At 36.8% G+C, this 20,753-nt stretch overlaps 2 protein-coding genes across 13 annotated transcripts in view; one reads left to right on the plus strand and one right to left on the minus strand.

Annotated features, from left to right (window-relative positions):
- Window positions 1–20,753, plus strand: part of adgrl3.1 (adhesion G protein-coupled receptor L3.1) — a 1,303,645-nt gene that overhangs the window by 772,808 nt on the left and 510,084 nt on the right. The window lies entirely within an intron of this gene.
- Window positions 15,467–18,370, minus strand: LOC114652009 (G2/M phase-specific E3 ubiquitin-protein ligase-like). Its single transcript, XM_028802159.2, has 5 exons — window positions 17,842–18,370; window positions 17,533–17,714; window positions 16,393–16,562; window positions 16,090–16,304; window positions 15,467–15,918 (listed from the first exon to the last, which is right to left on the minus strand). Exons 1-5 carry the CDS (start codon window positions 18,137–18,139, stop codon window positions 15,680–15,682), a joined length of 1,104 nt encoding a protein of 367 aa, XP_028657992.2. The 5' UTR covers window positions 18,140–18,370; the 3' UTR covers window positions 15,467–15,679.

The raw sequence follows: 20,753 nt of genomic DNA on the forward strand, positions 1-20,753 counted from the left end.
ACAACTCGGCCACCCATGTTTAGCATCTCTCTTTCACTTCATCATTGCTTCAACACCGTTGTAATTATTGTGCATATTTTATATAAGTTGCATATTCCTGTCTGTCGCATTTTGTTTTGTAAGCCCTCTTGGTTGGGGGTCCTCGATTTCAAAGCACTTTTTTTCTTTTCATTATTTAAAACACTCGCACAGATACCCGCCTCTTTGCCTCGCTCCGTCCCTCCCTGGCTCATTGTACCCGCCTCACTCGCTCCCTCTTGTCCCACCCATGACAGATTCTTCTCAAAAGCTGAGTTACCAGAAAGCATTGATCGCAACTGCAGTACTTCCCATTTTTTCACCTCATGAGACGCTGGTTTATCATTGACCGAAAGTCACCCGGTGATATGTGTTATTCCGTATTGCAAGCATTTCATTAAGGGGCGATCTGCTTCAGCAAGCAACTTAGTCCCATTTTCTGAAAGCATGTTATGGAGGAAAACACTGGAGTTGCTCTGTTTCTTTTAAATGTTGATCAGGGATCAAAATGACCAGAATATTTCCGCTTCACAAATAACTGATGTTTAACTGTGTTTATAGTAAAACTGACAATACCACACACATGCACGTACACGCTCACACACACACTCAAACTCACAAATCGTGGGTCGCAAATACTACTGATTAAGCGTATCTGTCAATGGCGATTATTTTTTCACCCCATAAAACTTTAGTTCATCATAGATAGAAAGCAGCGCGGTGATCTCTATTATTCATTATTGGCAGCATTTCATTTAAAGAGGATTCACGTCAAGGAGGAGAAAGGGTCTCTTATTTTGACAGGACTTTTTTTTTTTTTTAGGCGTAAGCACTCGCACATGCACGCGCTGACACAAGAAGAGAATAGTAAACTGAACGGATTTATATATATCCTAACCGCTGTATATATATTTGAACTGGTGTATATATATTTAAACCAATGTATATGTAAAATAGTGATTTTCAACCTTTTTCATCTCATGGCACAAATAAAGTAGTAAGTAAAATTCTGCGGCACCCCAAAAATCATTTTTTCCGATCTGACAAAAAAATAGGCATAATTTTTGATTGACTTACAAAAAAAATAATAATAGTAATTACTTAATCTCTTTGCCTCAAAGTGGCTTTTTAAAAAACCTTTTTGATATAATTTCCTTATGACAGTTTAAAATAAAAAAGTAGTGCTCAAAATTATAATGCGCCGTGTCTAACAGGAAGAGGTGGCGGTACAGGGGTAAGATTGTCGAGTCGCAGTTAAATGATCACTGGTTTTTGTCTGGGGGCTTCCTTTCTGTTATTTTATTTTATTTATTTATAAATTACTTTCATTAGTAAGAAAGGCACTATAAAAACTTAAAGAATTATTATTATTATTATTATTATACATGTGCACGCGTGATCAAATTCAGCTGCTGCGTAGTGGGGTATAAATAGGGACACTATGTGCTCGACAATACCACGTGTTCATTGGAATAACTACATAGCAAGGTGCTCACGCAATACAAACATAATGTGTATATTATTGAAGTAAAGGTTCATGTAAATTGATTATATGAAATAATATTTAGTATACAAATTTTTAACAAGTTGAGATATGTAAACTGGTTAAAATACACGAAATTATACATGTATTTATTTATAGTTCACATATACTATAGTGTATAGGGGCGGCACGGTGGCGCAGTGGGTAGCGCTGCTGCCTCGCAGTTAGGAGTCCCGGGTCCTCCCTGCGTGAAGTTTGTATGTTCTCGCTGTGTCTGCTTGGGTTTCCACCTGCTACTCCGGTTTCCTCCCACAGTCCAAAGACATGCAGGTTAGGTACATTGGCGATTCTGAATTGTCCTTGGCGTGTGTGTGTGCCCTGTGGTGGCCTGGGGTTTGTTTCCTGCCTTGCGCCCTGTGTTGGCTGGGATTGGCTCCAGCAGACCCCTGTAACCCTGCAGTTATGATATAGCGGGTTGGATACTGGTTGGATATTGTGTATATATATTATTAAAATAATTATATAAAAATAATATAGAAGCGTATCGAATCTGCGTAGTAGACTTGCTTTGTTATTCCTCCAAAGAAGTCTTCAATTGGTTTGGTTTTAAAAAAATTTACGGCACACTTGTGAACCGTTGAAAATCGCTAATCTAAGAATATATATTTGAACAGGTGCTCTAAAATATTGGTGCCTCGTAGAATTCAGTGTCCCTTCTCTTAGGTGCACTGAGATGTGATCGTTGCAGAACTCCTCTTATTCGCGTGCCTTTGCGCGCCGCTTGTCTTTTGTTTTAACGCATGCTCCGTGCAAAATGCTGTCATGTCTGTTAGTAAACATGCATGCGCAGCAATGTCCTGATGTCTGCGTTCTAAGGCTGCAGGTATATTTAACGTTATTGACTTTTACCGAGGTGCTCTGTGATTGACGGCGGACAGAAACCTTTGTTAAAATGGTATACAAAAATACTAGTCGTCAGTTGTAGTTTCAGTTGTTTGGCATGTTTACTATATGTTCTGTTACCCCAAAATTTTTCAACCGGGGCTCATCAACAAAGAGACATAGATAGTAAGATTTAGTAAAATATCAGTAATAATAATACAATTACTCGACACCCAATAACTCTGTACAAAGACATTTAAACGACAAATCGTTAAAATACATGTAGTAATCCACTTTCACGTTATAAGTGATTCCTTTCTGTTAAACACAGGTAGTTTTTCCTAGGAATAAAAAAATGAAAAAAATAAAAATAAAAATAAAAAAATCCAGGAAAAACCTTTGCTGTGGAAGTTAAAGTTCATCTCTGCCATATATGAGTGATTAAAATCGCTTATCAAACTTATGCCTCATCCACTGGCTGGGACACTCATTTTCATGACAGGAGCAGAGCATTGGAAATGTATGCCCCCTGACTGCTGTTTACCAAATGAACACTGTTAAAAAAATTATGTTAAAATTATGCAAAATTGAATGAAAAAGATTGTAGGTAGTCTTCTTTATCGTTTTCTTCTCCACTATGCCACTGAATCCCATCCACTTGAGGGGACACTCATCTATCCATCCATCCATTATCCAACCCGCTATATCCTAACTACAAGGTCACAGGGGTCTGCTGGAGCCAATCCCAGCCAAAACAGGGCGCAAAGCCGGAAACAAACCCTGGGCAGGGTGCCAGCCCACCACAGGGCAAAGTGGTACTAATACTTATTAAATGATTGTGTATTTTGTATACCACTTAGTATCTTGGTGGCGGCACAGGGGTGCAGTGGTGACAGTGCTGCCTCACAGTAAGGAGACCCACACTCATGCCCAGGTCCTCCCTGTGTGGAGTCTGCATGTTCTCCCTGTGTCTGTGTGGGTTTCCTCCAAAATGTTCCAGCTTCCTCCCACAGTCCAAAGACATGCAGGTTAAGTGGACTGGAGTTTCCTAAATTGGCCCTAGTGTGTATGTGGGTTTGGGTGTGTGTTCACTCTGTGATGCACTGTTGCCTTGTTCAGGGTTTGTTCCTGCCTTGAGCCCTGTGCTGGCTCAGATAGACTGTCCAGGATAAAGTGGATTAGAAAATGATTGGATAAATGAATGGTATCTTGATTCTTCTTCTTTCAGCTTCCCCATATAGTCAAGTCAAGTCAATTTTACTTATAAGGTACATTTAAAAACAACAAAAGTCAACCACAGTGCTGTACAGTTTCCATAAATACACCAATACATATATAGGTACATCAAATAAAGAAATCAAAAATAAATACTCGCAGACAAGTTTAAAAAGCTAAGGCAAAAAGATCTGCTTTCAGGCAGGATTTAAAAGTGACCAAAGTTGGTGCTCACCTGATATAAAAAGGTAGAGAGTTCCAAATCTTATGGGAAGCTACTGCAAACGAAGGGTCACCACAAAGCTTAAGTCTAGGACTCTGCACAACTAAGATCTTCAAGAGAATAAGGGTGTAAGAAGTCAGTAAGTTAAAAGGGGGCTAAACCTTTCAGGGACTTAAAAACAAACAGTAAAAACTTACATTCAGTCCTGTAGAGTGTATAATGAGTTGCAATAGCCAAGCCGAGAAGAGACAAACTCATGAATTAGTGTTTCAAGGTCATGTATGGAAAGAAAGGGCTTGACCTTAGGCAATACCCTGAGCTGACAGAAACAGGTTTTAATAATGGAGTTGATTTGTTTATCAAATTTGAGGGCAATATCAAAAATCACAAGATTTTTTGCGAAAGGCTTACAGTAGGTTGTCAAGGAGCCAAGATTAATTTCTGTAGCACAATTAAGATCAGAAGGTCCAAAACACAAAATCTCTTTTTTTTGTCATTTATACTAAGAAGACTTAATTATAATCCATGTTTTAATGTTATCTAGACATTCCAATAAAGGTTTAATGAATTAGTTTTGATTTGTTTCATTGGAAGAGGTATCTGTGTATCATCTGTGCAGCAATGGAAAGAAGTATTGTGTTTTTTAAGAAATGGATCCTAAGGGCAACATGTACAATGAAAAAAAATAGGCCTCAAAATATATCCTTGAGGGACCCCACAGGTGATAGGGGCCGAGAATGAGAAGAAATTTCCCAGGCCAAATGGAAAGCTGATAAAGATGTCTTGGTCAACTGTATCATATTTAGGGGGTGCCACAGCCTATCCCAGTCTTTTACATCATTTTCTGCCACATCGAATACCTTCATGTCCTCCCTCACCACATCCACAAACCTCCTCTTTGACCTTCCTCTTTTCCTCTTGCCTGGCAGTTCCATCCTCAATGTTATTTGCCCAATGTACTACTCATCTCCCCTCTGCACACGCCCAAACCATCTCAACCTAGCCTTTTTCACTTTGTCACCAAACTGTCGTACCTGTGTTGTCCCTCTGATACAATAATTTCTAATTCTGTCTTCCCTTGTAACTACAAGTGAAAATCGTAATATCTTCAGCTCCACCACTTCCAGCTCTGCCTCCTGTCTTTTCATCAGTGCCACCGTCTCCAAACCATACAACATTGCTGGTCTCACTATCATTTTATAGACCTTCCCTTCTTCTATCACAAATCACTCCTGCCACTCTTCTCCACCCAGTCCACCCTGCCTACACTCTCTTCTTCACTTCTCTGCTGCCCTCTCCATTACTTTGGACTGTTGAACCCAAGTATTTAAATTTGTCTACCTTCACCAACTATTCTCCTTGCAGTTGCACCCTTCCACCACCTTCCATCATGCAGTGTGTATGATACCACATGGAGCAACTGAAATACACTATATGTAATAAAACTTCCCAAATTTATTAACTCCAGTCACTTTTCACATAAACAAATTTTTATTTATATTAGAAACACACTCCAGAAATCCTCTTTCTCCTCCATCTCACATCCCACATGCGGTGCTTTGGCGCTGATGACATTTAACATTACCTCTTCGATTTCCAAACCCTGTCAGATATTCTCTTCAACTCTAAAACATTCCTAGCATACTCTTCACAATTACCCCTACCCTCTTTATGTTCCAGTCCACATCATGGTAGAACATGGCCTCTGTCTTTCTCAAAGGATAATTGTAGCACCTTGGATAGTCTTTATCAGTCCTGTTATGAACAGCATCTGGAGTGGCTGCACCCATCTCCTATGCTTCGGGCCTTACTCCCTTTCCACTTGGTCTCCTGTACACACAGTACATCTATGTATTTCCTCTCTGTCATATTGGGAAGTTCTCTCTCCCTTTAACGGTTACAGTGCCAAAATCCAACATTCTGACTCTGAACTCCATGCTCTTTCCCCTCCTCCTCTCCCATTTTTCTTTGAACCCGCTTTCCCCCCTCTTGTTCTCCTTCATCCAGCAGTAGTATGGTTTCTGTCAATACCCTGCTGGACAGCAGCATCTGAGGTAGCCTTTGGTAACCCAGGCCTCACCCAATGTAGTATGGACATTCTGTTTCTAATCCGCATGTTTGATTTGGCACAGGTTTTATGCTGAATGCCCTTCATGATGCAACCCTTCCCACTTTACCTGGGCTTGGGACCGGCACCAACACCACATTAGCTTGTGTGAGCCCAGTGACTGGGCTGAATGGTATCTTGGTTACTCCTAAACAATTTGTTATGATTATATATGAAATTTTATCCAGGATAAAAATATGGTTAAAAGTTTTGGTTAGGGTGCTTCCATTCAGATACAAGAAATAAGAGTGGATATTTACATTGATATGGGCTCTTTTTCAAGTAGATATGGTTCTTGCTTGATATCCTTTTGGAGTAACAGGACATAGTCATGACATGTATAACATGTAGTGTAGTGTAACTCTTTAAAAAGAAGAAAAGACAGAGATCCTAACATAAATGATGTTATATAAAAAGTGGGGTGAATCTCTTAAATTGTCTCATAGATATTGCCAAATGTTTTTTTAAAGAAATGTAAAAATTTGCATCATTGAAAGCTGCACCCTCTGTGCCTCACTTCCATAGACTATCTTTCATTTATTTTGTAATTAAAGTAACATATTGATTCAGATTTTAAACTTAAGTTTAAAAATGTTTTGTTTGGGTGGATACAATTATTACAAATCTGATAAACTGAGGTATAAAACATTTTAATAACACCAAGAAATGCAGATCTGAGACAGATTGCAAAAACCAAGTTGGTTTAAAACATTTATTAGAAAAAAGTTAAAACAATATATAAAACCTAGAACTACAATTGTAGGTTGTAACAGAAAAAAGATGGACATGTATGTTTGTTATATTTTTTCACAAAACACTGTTACTTTCCTTTTTCCTCTCATGCTATTTAAAAACAGTTGCATATCTTCCATATGTGAAAAAACAAAGGTAAAAGGTCTAAGGACATATTCCCTCTCTTCTTCTTCTGGAAATTCAAGTAATGATTCAAATTTTTGAAGGGCCTCCTCTATGTCGTCTTTCTCCATTGACTGTAATGAAGGGAGTGAGACTTGCCCCCTGAACAAAGATTTATTCTTGGCACACCACTTCTCTGCCTCCATAAGATGCTGAAGAATTCCATGTTGCTGTAATATTTTTTAAGAAAAAAAAAAATTTAAATGGTCATCATAGAGCACATAGACTTTTCCTCCATATTTAAATGGAAAAAAAAACATAAAAAAAGGAAAGAGAAAAAATAAATGTATAGTCTTAATTTGTTACACATTATTAACATTGTTGTTTTCGATCATAAGATTCTACAAGTCTTCAATGTTTCTTACAATACACTATAAATAACACAGTACACAATGCTTCTAAAATTTTCTAAGGCCTTTAAGAGTTGTATTTCTGTGTCAGATGAGATGAGAAGCGACGCAAAATGACATCTTTTATTGGCCAACTAAATGGATCACAGTATGCAAGCGTTCGAGGCAACTCAGGGCCCTTCTTCAGGCAAGTTGTAATACAGAAACTGGAATTCCCTGTGTTTATATACACTATGAAAGAAACAAAGACCTTTAAGTGGGTTATCTTCAATGTAAAATATTAACATACCTCTCCAGCTTAAGATTCATTTAGCAGGAGAGGTGAACAATGTCATATGTGCCTTGAGTTTGCATTCTTTCCCTTAAGCGCATGACAAGATCCATTTTTGAGCCCTTTGAGTCAAGCTTGCATTATTCACAGAGTTTCCTAATGGTGTTAACCTTTAGAAATGACAACAGTGAGAAAGTTGCACCTTCCAATAAAAAAAAAAAAAAATCATATTGCTTTGTATACCAATTTACCTTTAAATGTATGATTTCATTTGTAAGACGCTCCTCTGTAATGTCTATGTCACCTTCCTGTTGGCATTTATTTGACACATGTACTTCAGCCTACTCTGTGTTAGCAACCATATGACTTGCTCTGGTTTGGGGCCCGATCCAGGGTGCCCACTGATGGTAACTTGGCACCACGAGAAAAGGACTATGACGGTTGCCTGGATAAAGGTGGGGAAAAAAAAATCAGACTTTTCAACATACATTCATACAACTGATGACAAGTAAAAAAAGACATGAGCTTACATTTCAGAAAGCCTCTGCCAAGAATTTCTCTTCCAAAAATCTTCCATGTCCACTTCCCCTTTAAAATCTGGTGGGGGATCTTTTATGTCACTTACTGAAAAAAAAAAGATAACTATAACAGCTCATTGTCTTTTATTGCCACACTGTCCCTCAAGCACAGAAACTCTGGGACCGATGTCCTGCTGTCCTCTGCAAAGAACGGCTCAAGCAGGTATGCATGTATTCATGAAATTCTTACCAGCCATTTTAAAGACACCCTTTTTGTGTAAGTCCATGATAACAATAGGAGGACACAAGAGAAATTATACTCATGGGATGTCACTGCCTCAAATTGTAGGTATGCATGCAATATGGCATTATGACTTGGGTAGGGCATTTCATTTGTTTTCTCAAGGCTGCTTACGACCCTTTCAACAGCTGTGTGATTCTAATTGTGGAGAAAAAAAATATTCAGGCACTAAGACAAAAATATCTGTATAGTTAAGAAACTTTTTAAAATTCATCAGTCACAATATAAATACAGACATCACATACAAAATAACGCTAAATATGTAATTGTTAAATAATTAGATTATATTTTTATTAAATAATGGTATGAGAAAAAAATAAAAAGAAATTATATTGTATTTATAAAATCAGCCAGGGTCGATATGACAGTGGACACACCCTCTATATGAATAAACAAATACATGGCCCCGTTAGTTTTGGCCCAGTGCATTTATGGGTCCAAGTAGAGTGCAGTTTTAATAAACCATTCAAGTAACAGTTGCAAGTAGATGTACAATTGAAATAAATGTGTCTTTACTTTTATTCAGAACTTCTCTACGTAATGTTTTATTAAGTGCAATGGCTAGTATACATTGCCAGGTGGAAAATTTAGGCAATTGAGTGATCAAGTCAGGTAAGTACTGACATCACATTCTGAATGTTTTGGGTATATGGTTTTAGTTTTTATAATTTTTTTAAATCTTCTAGGTAATTGATTCTACCTGGTTTAATCTACCTAAAGTAGGTGAACGTGGTTATTTAGATCGGTAAAGTAGGGGAGACTGGGGACGGTTGCAACACTTTTTGCATTCCCCTCATTTACTCAGAGACTGTTTGGACTACACCAGCCAAATTTGTATACTATAAACTTACATCTGTCTGCTAATTACCCGTAGTACTTGTAGTTAATTATATTTTACATATCCTGCACAATATTGATTTGAACTGAAGAAGTCAGATGTTGCAACCGTCCCCAACATTGGGAACGGTTGCAACACATATAAGGGACGGTTGCAACATGTTAAACATATATTAAATTTCAATAATTAACCTTTGCTTTTTCTCTGAACTTGCATAGTACTGTGTAAATCTACAATTATACAATAATATTAAAGTAGATTTTTATTCATATTGAAAGTTCTGTATTTTTATGTCACATGGGATTTTTTAAAAATGCATTTATTGTCCAAACATGGATCTGCTTTAAAACAAGTCAAAAAATATTGAATACAAAGTGAATTTAAAGTCACCCCAACAATTCTACTGGCTCTCAGGATAAATCTGCCAGTTACTAGAACAATTATAATATAATTCTTACTAATTAACAGTATTTAAACATACATTTATTGTACAAAATCTATCTATCTATCTATCTATCTATCTATCTATCTATCTATCTATCTATCTATCTATCTATCTATCTATCTATCTATCTATCTATCTATCTATCTATCTATCTATCTATCTATCTATCTATTGAGAATATCAAATACAACCCAAGTAAAGTTGCACACATATTCCTAAACAGTGGCTAATCACCCCTCATATAAAGTACCCCACATCTATACTGACTAACAGTAGAAATCTGCTAGTTAGAAGAACAATTTTAGGAACTGGCTTCCAGTGAACCTTTCTACAAACAACAAGAACAAAATAATGCAACTCTTTTAGTCAGATTCACAGTTGTGGGCATGGAGTTACCAAGTGCATTGATTGTACAAGCTAGTGTGACAAGTGTGCCTCTTTCTGCTGAGGTAGCTGCACCAACTTGCCTGTCACCACGTCTTGCCACAACCCTGTCGGGAGTTTGAACAGTTGTTATCCCAGTTTCATCCATGAAAATATTTCATCCATGAAAATATTTTAGTTTTGCATCCATGACTGAAACTTGTGTTTGTCCAAAACCTGGCTTAAATTGTTAAAAAAATTGTTAACATTTGTTTCATTAAAACTGGTTGCCCTCGAAAGGCTTGTGGCTTGAGGACGTCTTATTGAGAGAGTTGGGTGCCGTTTTAAAAAACCATTAAACCAGTCAACACCAGCCATACAGGCCTCATTCCACTGTGAGGAAAAGTTGCACTTATAGTGAGAGGCGAGTTGAAAATGCAAGCCTACGAACCTGAAATAAAATGTTATAAAATGTAAATAGTTTTTATTATCTTTCACTTTTTACCGATATTACCTAACCCTCTTACTCTCTTTATACATTTCTGTTAATTTCTCTTACCTCTTTAGGACTTAACCCATAATATAAGTCTGCTGCCCTTTGTAAATACTGTTTTAGACTCCTCTCTTGGTCTTCTGAGAACACTCTTCTGATGGTCCAGTACCCTGCACGTGGTAACTTATCTGATCCCTCACTTGCAAGCTTCTGTCTTTTCTTATGGAATCGAAATAAGGTGGTATGACAGATGGAAAAGTCCTTGGCGACTGCCCTGACTGTCCTGCCCTCATTCCTAATTACGTTTGAAGCTTGTTCCAAAATTTCAAGGGGAACCCCTCTGTTAGTAACTCTCTTCCTCACTCTTGGCATACTGGAAAAAACAGATTATTTCTATTTTTAGATCCATAAACTACAGTTAAGCTGTATAGCAGAATACTTCAGACTTAAACTGAAAAAAATGTGCTGATTCTGAACTAAAAATGTTAAAAAGTAATGATATGTAGTCTATTTCAATATGGCTGGTTGGCTTGGGGACGGTTGCAACAAGTTGTTGCAACCGTCCCTGACCTGCCAGCCATGACAGAACACCATGTGCTAGCTATTCAAAGAGTCAGGGAAACATGCTAACAATACTTTTTAAAAGTCAACACCACAATGATTTGAACTAGGTATGTTTTGATTAATTAAAATAAAAGCTATGGACAGTAAGTCAAAAAAACAACTTGCAAAAAAAATTACTTTCATACCTTCAAAACAGTTATTTTTCAATAAATGCAGCAGCAAATGATGAAACTGTATAGTTTCTCTCTGGTGGAGAGAGGGCCTAACTGAGCATGTACAGTATGAGTATCATCACTCTAGCATGTTTCTAATTGGAGAAATAAGACTTGTTGCAACCGTCCCTTGTTGCAACCGTCCCCAGTCTCCCCTACCTGAATTGAATTACGCAAAAAAAGACACAGATGGATGCTCATAATGACGTGGTCATCAACATTATGTACTCCATCTTTCCATTCCTAATAACGGTAGAAACTGTCACAAAGGCGCCTGTAGTCTCCATGTATTTTTAAAAAGTGGGCACTTGTACTCGTTTTGATAATTAATCAATGTTGGTTTTATATTCTCTGCATATATGGAGAAATGTGGCTATGGAAATCTAAGAAAAAATAATATATAATACTGACTAACTTACTGTATGTCTCCAACTACAGAAAAAAACAAGTTAAATAAGGTATCTAACAAATGTTAATGACGACGATATACAAATACCTTTCCATATTGTACATTAACATTGCAGACACACAACATAACATCACATAAGTTAAAAAGGTGTTATCGCTGAAATAATAAGACAAATATTAAAAAGAAATGATGCAAGATGGGAAAAATAATTAAAAAGATACGTTTAAAAATATGATATCAAGCCGACGTCAGTAGTGACGATAACCACAGAACACTTGGATTGATAGCGTTACGCCATATATATAATCGAACATCTCATTAGTTTTGTTTAATGGCTCTAAAGTCTCTTTAAATATGGTGAGCTTTTTATTCTGTGAGTCCATACCTGATTCTGCTGTGCCATTGTTCTGTGTCGGAAAAAGTTTACAATACCTTTTCTTTTTCGAATTATAAAAAATGAATGTCTACACTCTTCCTTATCTTTCTGCGGATTGTAGAAAGCAGTAGGGCGGGCAATTATGCCACGGACCGTCCTCGGAGCGGACTGTGGAAGGCCGGGAGCGTGGAAGGCCGAGTCTTCGGCCTGCTTCAGGACCCTTCTCATAAAAATTGCCGCAGAATTTAGATGATTGGGGGCCTGTACTATTACCAATGAAAAAAAAAACTTCTGTTTCCTAACGATGGGTTTTACGGCCTGTTTTACTTAAGATCTCGAGCAAAGTAGCTAAACTACTGGAAGAATGGCGTGTGAAGAAGTGTATAACTATTTTTTAGAATTAGATAGGTGTTTGGAACGTAGCCATGTTTGTTCTACGGATGTAGCTCCGCTGGAAATTTCAGCTAGACATCTTGAAAGCCATTCATATATTATTTTGGCTTTTATTTCCGTACTAAATGATGCAGAACAGACATCAAACGTATCCACGTTGAAAAGGTTGTTAGAACAGTTATATATTGAAATAAATTCAATTCTGGAAAGCATTACAGAACAGATTTTTCATTTCAGCCAGGAATTTGAGATGTCTAACCGACCTCTCCTTCCCAGTGTGACAAGGACACACGAAACGTTAGGTCGACCAAGGTAAATAATTTATGTAAAATACATTTAATTGGTAAAAGTAGCAATTTTTGTTGAATACTGTATTGCAGTGCAGAAGTTAACATTGATGTTTCGCGGATAATGTTATTTGTTCTAGTAATACACATGCTCGTTATCATTGTGGAGATTACACATCTGACCGGGTTTTCTCCTGCTATCCAAATTTTATTCACATATCCCAAAGACGTGCGTTTTGGTGTATGACAAGTGATGCTAACATAACACCGGTTTCACCCAATCGAGAACTGAATTAATCCAAATGTATGATTACGTGTGTAATTTCAGTTTTAAACAAATGATTCACAGAAGTGATTTGTGTAGTATAATATTATGAACGGGAGTTTATTTTAAAATGTCAGTCTATGATCACTATCCAAACATTTTGGATGTTTAGAGATATGAAAAAAAAACAACTCACTTTTACAATGTTTTTTCGAGGTACTGTTTAACATCGTGCCAGATTAATACCTTTAGAGAACTGGGATACACCTGGAATTCAATAGCCAATGCAATGTGCATGAGTGTTAGAACTCTGTATAACCACAGAGCGCACTTTGGTATGTTGACAAATGAAGCATTTAGTGATATTTCCGATGTCGAGCTGGATTCTGTTATCACGCAAGTTCTTACTTTGATGCCCAATGTTGGCGAAAGTTACATTGCTGGAAGTATTCGTAGTCGTGGACTGAGAATTCAAAGAAGACGAATACGTGAGCGCCTAAATGTAATCGACCCTGTTGGGAGAGCTATTAGACGGCGATGGGCCATACGAAGAAGAGTTTACAACATTTATATACCCAATCAACTATGGTAAGCATAAGCTTTTAAATATGCAAAAAATACAAAATATTAAGACTAGAACATAGTTCGTAGTAATTCGTAATTATTCCCATTTCGTAAATAGAGCTATCATAAAAGTATTTGTAATCAGCTATGCAGCGAAGGTAAAATATGAACAGAAGCACATATTTTACAGTTTCACATAATAGTAATTGACAAATGTTTAATTAATAGGTATTTTAAATTGTTTTGTAATTACAGCTAATGCATTTTCTGCTTATCTTCAAATTTTTCTATATGCATGTTATATATCATATTTCATTAATATAAAATACATTTTGAGGATTTAGTTTCTCTGCGGTGGGTTGGCACCCTGCCCAGGATTGTTTCCTGCCTTGTGCCCTGTGTTGGCTGGGATTGGCTCCAGCAGACCCCTGTGACCCTGTGTTCGGATTCAGCGGGTTGGAAAATGGATGGATGGATGGATTTAGTTTCTGAAATGTATTTATTGTTTCAACAGGCACATTGATGGAAACCACAAGTTAGCCCAATGGGGATTTTTCTTCCATGGATGTGTTGATGGATTCAGTCGCTGCATTATATACTTAAAATGCTGCACAAACAATATGGCATGTACGGTCCTTTCCCTTTTTCAGGAAGGTGTGCGCCACTTTGGTCTTCCATCTCGTGTTCGTGGTGATGCAGGTCTAGAAAATACAGATGTTGCTCGATTTATTGTACGGCTACGAGGTTTGGGGAGGGGAAGTTTTATAGTAGGACGAAGCGTGCACAATCAGCGAATTGAAAGGTTATGGGCAGAGTTAAATAGGGTCCTAAGTTTCTACTATAAACATTTATTTTTATCTCTAGAAGAAAACACTTTACTGGACGTGATGTCAGCTGCTGACCTGTTTGCCTTGCAGTACATTTATCTTCCAAGAATTAATGCTAGTGTTAATGAATTTATACAGCAATGGAACAACCACTCACTGAGCACAGAGCACAACATGTCACCATTACAGTTGTGGACATCTGGTGTTCTACAACATGGTTTATTACAGGGCAATTTACTAGATGAATGTTCAGATAGTGCAGCTTGTAATCAAAATGAACATACCACGGTTAGTTTGTCAGCAACAGTTCTTCCCCAAAACGCAGATGAATTTTTACAAACAATTGACCCATTCACAGATGATGGCAATCATGGCATTGAGCACTACCTTCTTCTTCGCACACATTTACACAGACCAGTATAATTTTGTATTACTACTACAATATTTTAGTAATCATGGAAAAAAAGAGTACCATCATAAAAGAATTCACGTCATAATATTAATTAATCCTCTATTTAAAAAAAAAAAAACTTTTGTTTTGTTTCCCCAACAAGGTATAGTTATTTCTGTGATTAGCATGGATTTTACAATTACTTTTATCAACATGTAAGAAAATGCATATTAGTGTGTATCATAAGGTCCATTGTTAACCTTTGTGCAAAGCTTAATTGTGTTACAACAGCATTGTAAAATTAAAAGTATGACAGGATGCTCAATTCTTTTTTTTTTTTTTATTAGTGTCCTTAAGAAGGTCTACGATATTTTAAATCCTAGTCTGTGCATTGACCGTGAATGGTTTTGTGTAGTCTCCTTGTGACTGTGTAAACTTTTGGTGGGTTACGAGGTCCCCTTTCCTTTCCTTCAGTCTTAGTATATTGCTTCATGTTTCAGAGGTATGGCTTAGGACTGTACTAATAGAAGACTGTGTCTATTGTGAAGTTAAATTAACAAGAGGTTTCTGGGAAAATTGTTCAGTATCAGTATTAAAGGAATATGAAACCAAAAGAAATGTGTTGCCTTTTAAATAAAGCAATTTAATATTTAACCAATACAAAACATTTGTCATAATTTGAAAAAAGCTAGACAATTCTTTCTCTGACATTGTTGAATTTCTGAAGTTTTATATTTTTTGATATACATAGCCACCACCAAGACAAATTTTCAGAAGTTTAAGTGGACTTGAAAAAGATGCAAGAAAGTGCAAAATGCATTCACAATTAGAAAAGTTTAACAAATCTATTCTGGTGTTGCTAACAAATGCAGAATTGGAGGTGAAATGAACAAAGTCAACCACTGAACACTATGAATTTGGTAACTTTCATGATCCTAAAACAAGCAACTGTACACAGTAGAGTGCAGGTCATGCTGTTCCAAAGCCAGGAGAGTTTTTGATGCCAAAATCCATATCGCTCTTGAATTCTGAGAAAGACTGCTTGAAAGGTATCCTGATCACATTATCACATGTGTTGGCCAATGGAAACCTTGAGCCATCATGCAAGAATTCCAGACACGGTGTAGGGCAAAATCCAAGTGGAGGGATTTTATCGCTGCCAGTGATGAAAATCAGCAAATCTTCCAAAGATACTGCTTCAGGATCAACTATATATATATTTGAAAAAAAAACAAAAAAAAACACACATTATGAAAAAGGAATGAAATACTGACATCTAAATATATTTCAATGACACCTTTTCCAAAACTCATTTCTAGAGGAGCTCAGTTTTGGTTAGCAGTGGCTGATCAACTAACAGATAATGGGCAATCTCTTACATTCAGCATCTTGAAGATAATCTCTCCAGAATCCAACCGTGCAGCTTTCTCGTTGGAAACGATTGCTTCCGATTTCAGACATTGACACTGTGAAAAGGTTTTCCACATCTGATGCAGTAAGTTTTTTCCCCGTATTTGTGAACACAGATTTTAATACTTCTGGATGATGCTGTATGGCCTCTAAAATCTCTAGTGCTCCCAGTCCTTCTTTAAAACTAGGTTATAAAATAACCTGTGTCAGTTCACCAATTAGATCAACTGAATACAATTAAAAACATACAACTAAAAGAGCCAAGACTGTACCTTTCAAAATTGCTTCTTGTTCGCTGGAAAACATACCAATGAGCAACATCCAAAACTACATCTCCCTTGTTGTGGTGGTCAACTTTTTTGAAGCAGCCTGAGAGACTCAGAATGCTTGCAGCCAACTCAACAGAATTAGACAGGTCTTCATCTGTGGTAGCATCATTTATCTAATAAAAAAATAATTCCATATTAAATAGAGTACATAATGGTAGCTGCACACCTTTCTAAATTATAATCTACATGTCTAAAAATCTACTTACCCATTTAACACACTCAACTAGCAAACAAATATCTTTTTTGTTATTGAAAGCATTTATTTATTTTTAAGTACAACTTGGGTATCATGATAACAAATGGCATTCCTATAAGGTTACTGGTGGCTATAATTCAACTGCCAAATATAAAACATGGAGTGGTTTGATGGTGTTCTGGCCTATGGTTATGGTTTGTGATCGTTTGAACATATTATACAAATCTGATGTGGTATGTTGACCTCCGAATATTCATAACTGGTAGTAAGGAAACACTTTAGCATTAACATACAATTGTAAAAAGTTTGAAATACCCCATACAAATCTAAAGTTCAATCATTTTGCACTGCAGTTGTAAAATGGGAAGTTGAAATGGGCATAAAACAACAACAACAACAACATGATCTAGGGTGGGTTTTGGGAAGGCTGTCAGGCAATTTTAAAGAAGACACCTTCCAACTCTGCATCTCATTTCTAAAATCCTGGACAGGTTAACTGTACCATGGCCTTTTGCAAACTGCAGTTAATCTGAGGATTCTAAAGGTTCTTTCAAATTTCAGTTGAGCATTCCCAGAGCATCAGTTTTGCAAATGAAAGTAAAACAAAGCTTTTTTTTTTTTTTTTTAATTCTTGCTTCATTGAACTCAAAGCAATTTTACTTAAGCTGCTACACTGCTGTTTACAACCAAGCAAGAGTGAGCAAAGTATAAGTATGTGAACCTTCAAGTTGTATAAGGGTGGGAAGGGGGAACACCACCACAAACAAATTCATCATTTGGTGACAATCTGTTGAAGTTAAGCAACATAACCTACGTCAATCTGCATGAAGGCAGTTGGGGTACAACCTATAAATTAAGTTAAACAGAACACTTTACAGAACACTTACTGCTTTCAGTTGTCCATGTACTTCTTGGTCAAAAACATGATCAATATTAACTCTAACATCAGTTGGACCCTTGATTAAAGCTTCATACAAGACTTTTGAAAGGAAGCAAGGGGGTGGTCCTCCATGAACTACTGTCATTGCCAAAATTTGACCTGCATGGAAGTACGTACTTGCCTTTAAAGCTGAAAGTGGGGAAGGGGAAAAAAAAATACACATTAAAATTGATAAAAACCAATACTTCAAGTTGACCCTAATTTGAATAAAAAAAACAGTGGCACAAACCATGCAGGAGGTGGAAAGTTTATTTACCTTCAGTGTTGCAACTTAAAATTTTTGCTTCATCTGGCCCCTCAAAAATACCACTTTCTTCTTTCAAATACAAAAGAACAAGTCGGAAAAATTCTCTTTTAGGCCCTCCTAGATCCACTGCTCCTTCAGAAACACCAAGGTCATCTGTAAATTTGACATCAATTCTTTTATAAGGGGAGAAGTTAGCTCTGGTCATTGCCCGCTTGGTTCCATCCCAAACATTTTTACGCATTATATTGAAGCGAACAACTTCCTCCCGGTTCAAGCTTTTAGAAAGTGAATTCAAAATGGCTTCCATAGATGTGTGTTCATCAGCTCTGTAGACAGGACAGAACAAACATGAAACATCAAGCAAACAATCTATAGGATTAAATTTTCAGAACAGACCAGAACATGTTATAATCTTTTTCTCAAACCCTAATATACAAAATTGTGAAATGTAGCAGTTAAACCCTTAGTCTTCCTAAGGTTAACAGAGGTTGTGTACATGCTGGTAACAAGAACTGCTCCATAAATAATGTACAAAGTAACTGCACTTTTAAAATCAAGATTTTAATCCAAAAGCCTCTTTCCCACATGCAAGCTTTGTAAAGAATTCAATAGCTTATTTTATTACTCATGATATAACTAGGACATACATACGAGTCTTGACATGCCCCATTATTTTGGGATTGTTACATAATATTACACGTGTCTGTGTGTTTATATATAACACACAGACACGTGTGATAGTATGCAACAATCCCAAAATAGTGGGGCATGTCAAGACTATTGTAAGGGTCGAGGACTAAAACAAACTCTGCCTTTTAGTTCATAAATGTGTCTTTAAGCTGCCACCTTTTATTTATTATATATATATTACACACACACACCCTTTCTAGTGGCCAATAAATTATTTTTCTTTACGCAACTGGCCTAGTTGTAATCTACACCGACTAAAAGCTGAAGGCACGAGGTGTGTTAAATACACCACACCACATTTGGAAAAATGTCTTTCTAAAATTCAGCGTTTAAATTGCCATGTCAGTTAAGTTTAAGCAATATGGTTCAACAAGGAACTTACTGAAATGTGTTTGATTCTAGAAGAGATCTGTTTATGGCTTCTTGCAGATCATCATCTTCATCAGATATATACACCTCAGGAGACATTATGCCTATGTAATTTCTGTAAAGCATAGAATGATGAATATTTGCACTAACATCCCATATATGCTCAAATATTTTATAACTCTGGTAAGTTATTTTGTCAAAAACTGACTGACCACCACCTCTTAAAAGTAATATACAATTTAAAAACTAACCGTTGATAAACTATGAAAAAAAACATACCGGTAGCAAGAATCTGTAGAATCCAAAGTCTCTGTCTCAAGTTCAGTGCTAACACTTGGTTGGACAAACACAGACGACAACTGGTCATTGCCATCAAAAGTATTCACTACCACCTGCTTTAAAGTGCACATGAAGAGATTTTTCAAATTTAAATAGGATAATAAATAATTACAACAACATTTCCAGTAACTGGTCATTGCAATCTAGTTTATATACATTTACTAACTTCATTAAAGTTTGGTGTAATTTGATAAGAATCAAGTTATATCTGCAGATTAACATTTTTACTTACCGGTTCCTTAATTGCTTCCTTTTCTCCAGCATCTTCAGAGGTCTGTGAATATATTTAGATCGTTACACATGATTAAAAAGGCAGGGTGTGGCATTTACTTCGGATAGTTAAAGAACAATTGGTAAACCGCACAGTTATGTTAGTTTTTAAAAACATACTCACCAGAAGGGTTTTGTCTGGTCGTAAATACACAGTCCTTTGGTGGAATATTTTTTTCAGCATGTACCCACTCATTGTTTGGCTTGCTGTAAATGACGGTGTTACCAGCTTGTTGTGGCATCCAAGTAAAAACTCAACACTATGATTTAGGGATACAGCATTTGCAAAACTTAATAAACTTGATGCACATTAAAACGCGCGACAACGAAAAGTCACTTACCGGCAGTTGTCCAAAAGGGGTTGAAAGGCTTGCCGGACTGCATTCACAACGGACGATTCATCCCATTCTACTCTAAACTCGACGGCAGATTTCACGTGACCACTTTCGAAAAGCCATGCTTTCACTCCTCGCCTAGGTACCGAATTGGATCTCTCATCAGGAAGTAAAACGACTTCTTTAGTGAATGCAACTCCATCTTTTTTCTCCCTTTTCTTCCCATGCAGTTTACTACAACAATAAATGTCCAAATACGGGAAAATAAATAAATAAATAAACAGAAATAACATATTCCCTCTCAAGAGTTTAAAAAGAGAAAGGGCAAACAGTGAATTCAACTTTATATATATATATATATATATACACACACAAGGCCGTTACCTGTAGAAAGATTTTGCATCCCTTGAAAATGTATTTCTCAAATTGTATATAGGGGCTGTTAACCGTGGTCCTCTTGGAAACAAGCCTACAATTTCTTGATCGACGGTTATGTTCTCCACATTATGAGCGCCAGTTGGAGTCGGCAACCGTGTCGCACAAGCCCTTGTAAGGGAGTCTATTAAAGTCTCATTTTGCAGCAAGCTATGTATAACATATCGTGCCCGTTCTGATCCCGTCATATTGGTTATTACTGTACATTGAAACTGCTGAATTAGTGAAAAGTTAATTCAGTCTATGTGCTTGGTTATAAACAATTGTAACAATGCCTAAGGCAAACGCTAAAGAACGAATTCCTGATTTGGGTCCTTCATAGAAAAGATCGCCTGAATGAGTAGTCAGGACCCCTCAGCTGATATTATCTGGTACGATCTTTTTTATTAAAACATGCAGTACATACTAGGTAAACGCTACATGGTACTAGGTAACACACACACGCCTTCAAATAGGCTTTCAAAAAATATGAGAGCTATGGTA

This window comes from Erpetoichthys calabaricus, chromosome 5 (assembly GCF_900747795.2).
Source record: "Erpetoichthys calabaricus chromosome 5, fErpCal1.3, whole genome shotgun sequence".
Classification (NCBI taxonomy): Eukaryota; Metazoa; Chordata; class Cladistia; order Polypteriformes; family Polypteridae; genus Erpetoichthys; species Erpetoichthys calabaricus.

Excerpts from the sequence above, each read along its gene's own strand:
- LOC114652009 (XM_028802159.2), bottom strand. The coding sequence starts at position 18,139 with ATGGAAGCCATTTTGAATTCACTTTCTAAAAGCTTGAACCGGGAGGAA. Across the intron at positions 16,563-17,532 it reads TACATGGACAACTGAAAGCA|ATAAATGATGCTACCACAGA; the intron begins GTAAGTGTTCTG and ends TTTTTTTATTAG. Across the intron at positions 15,919-16,089 it reads TTATCTTCAAGATGCTGAAT|TTGATCCTGAAGCAGTATCT; the intron begins GTAAGAGATTGC and ends ATATATATATAG.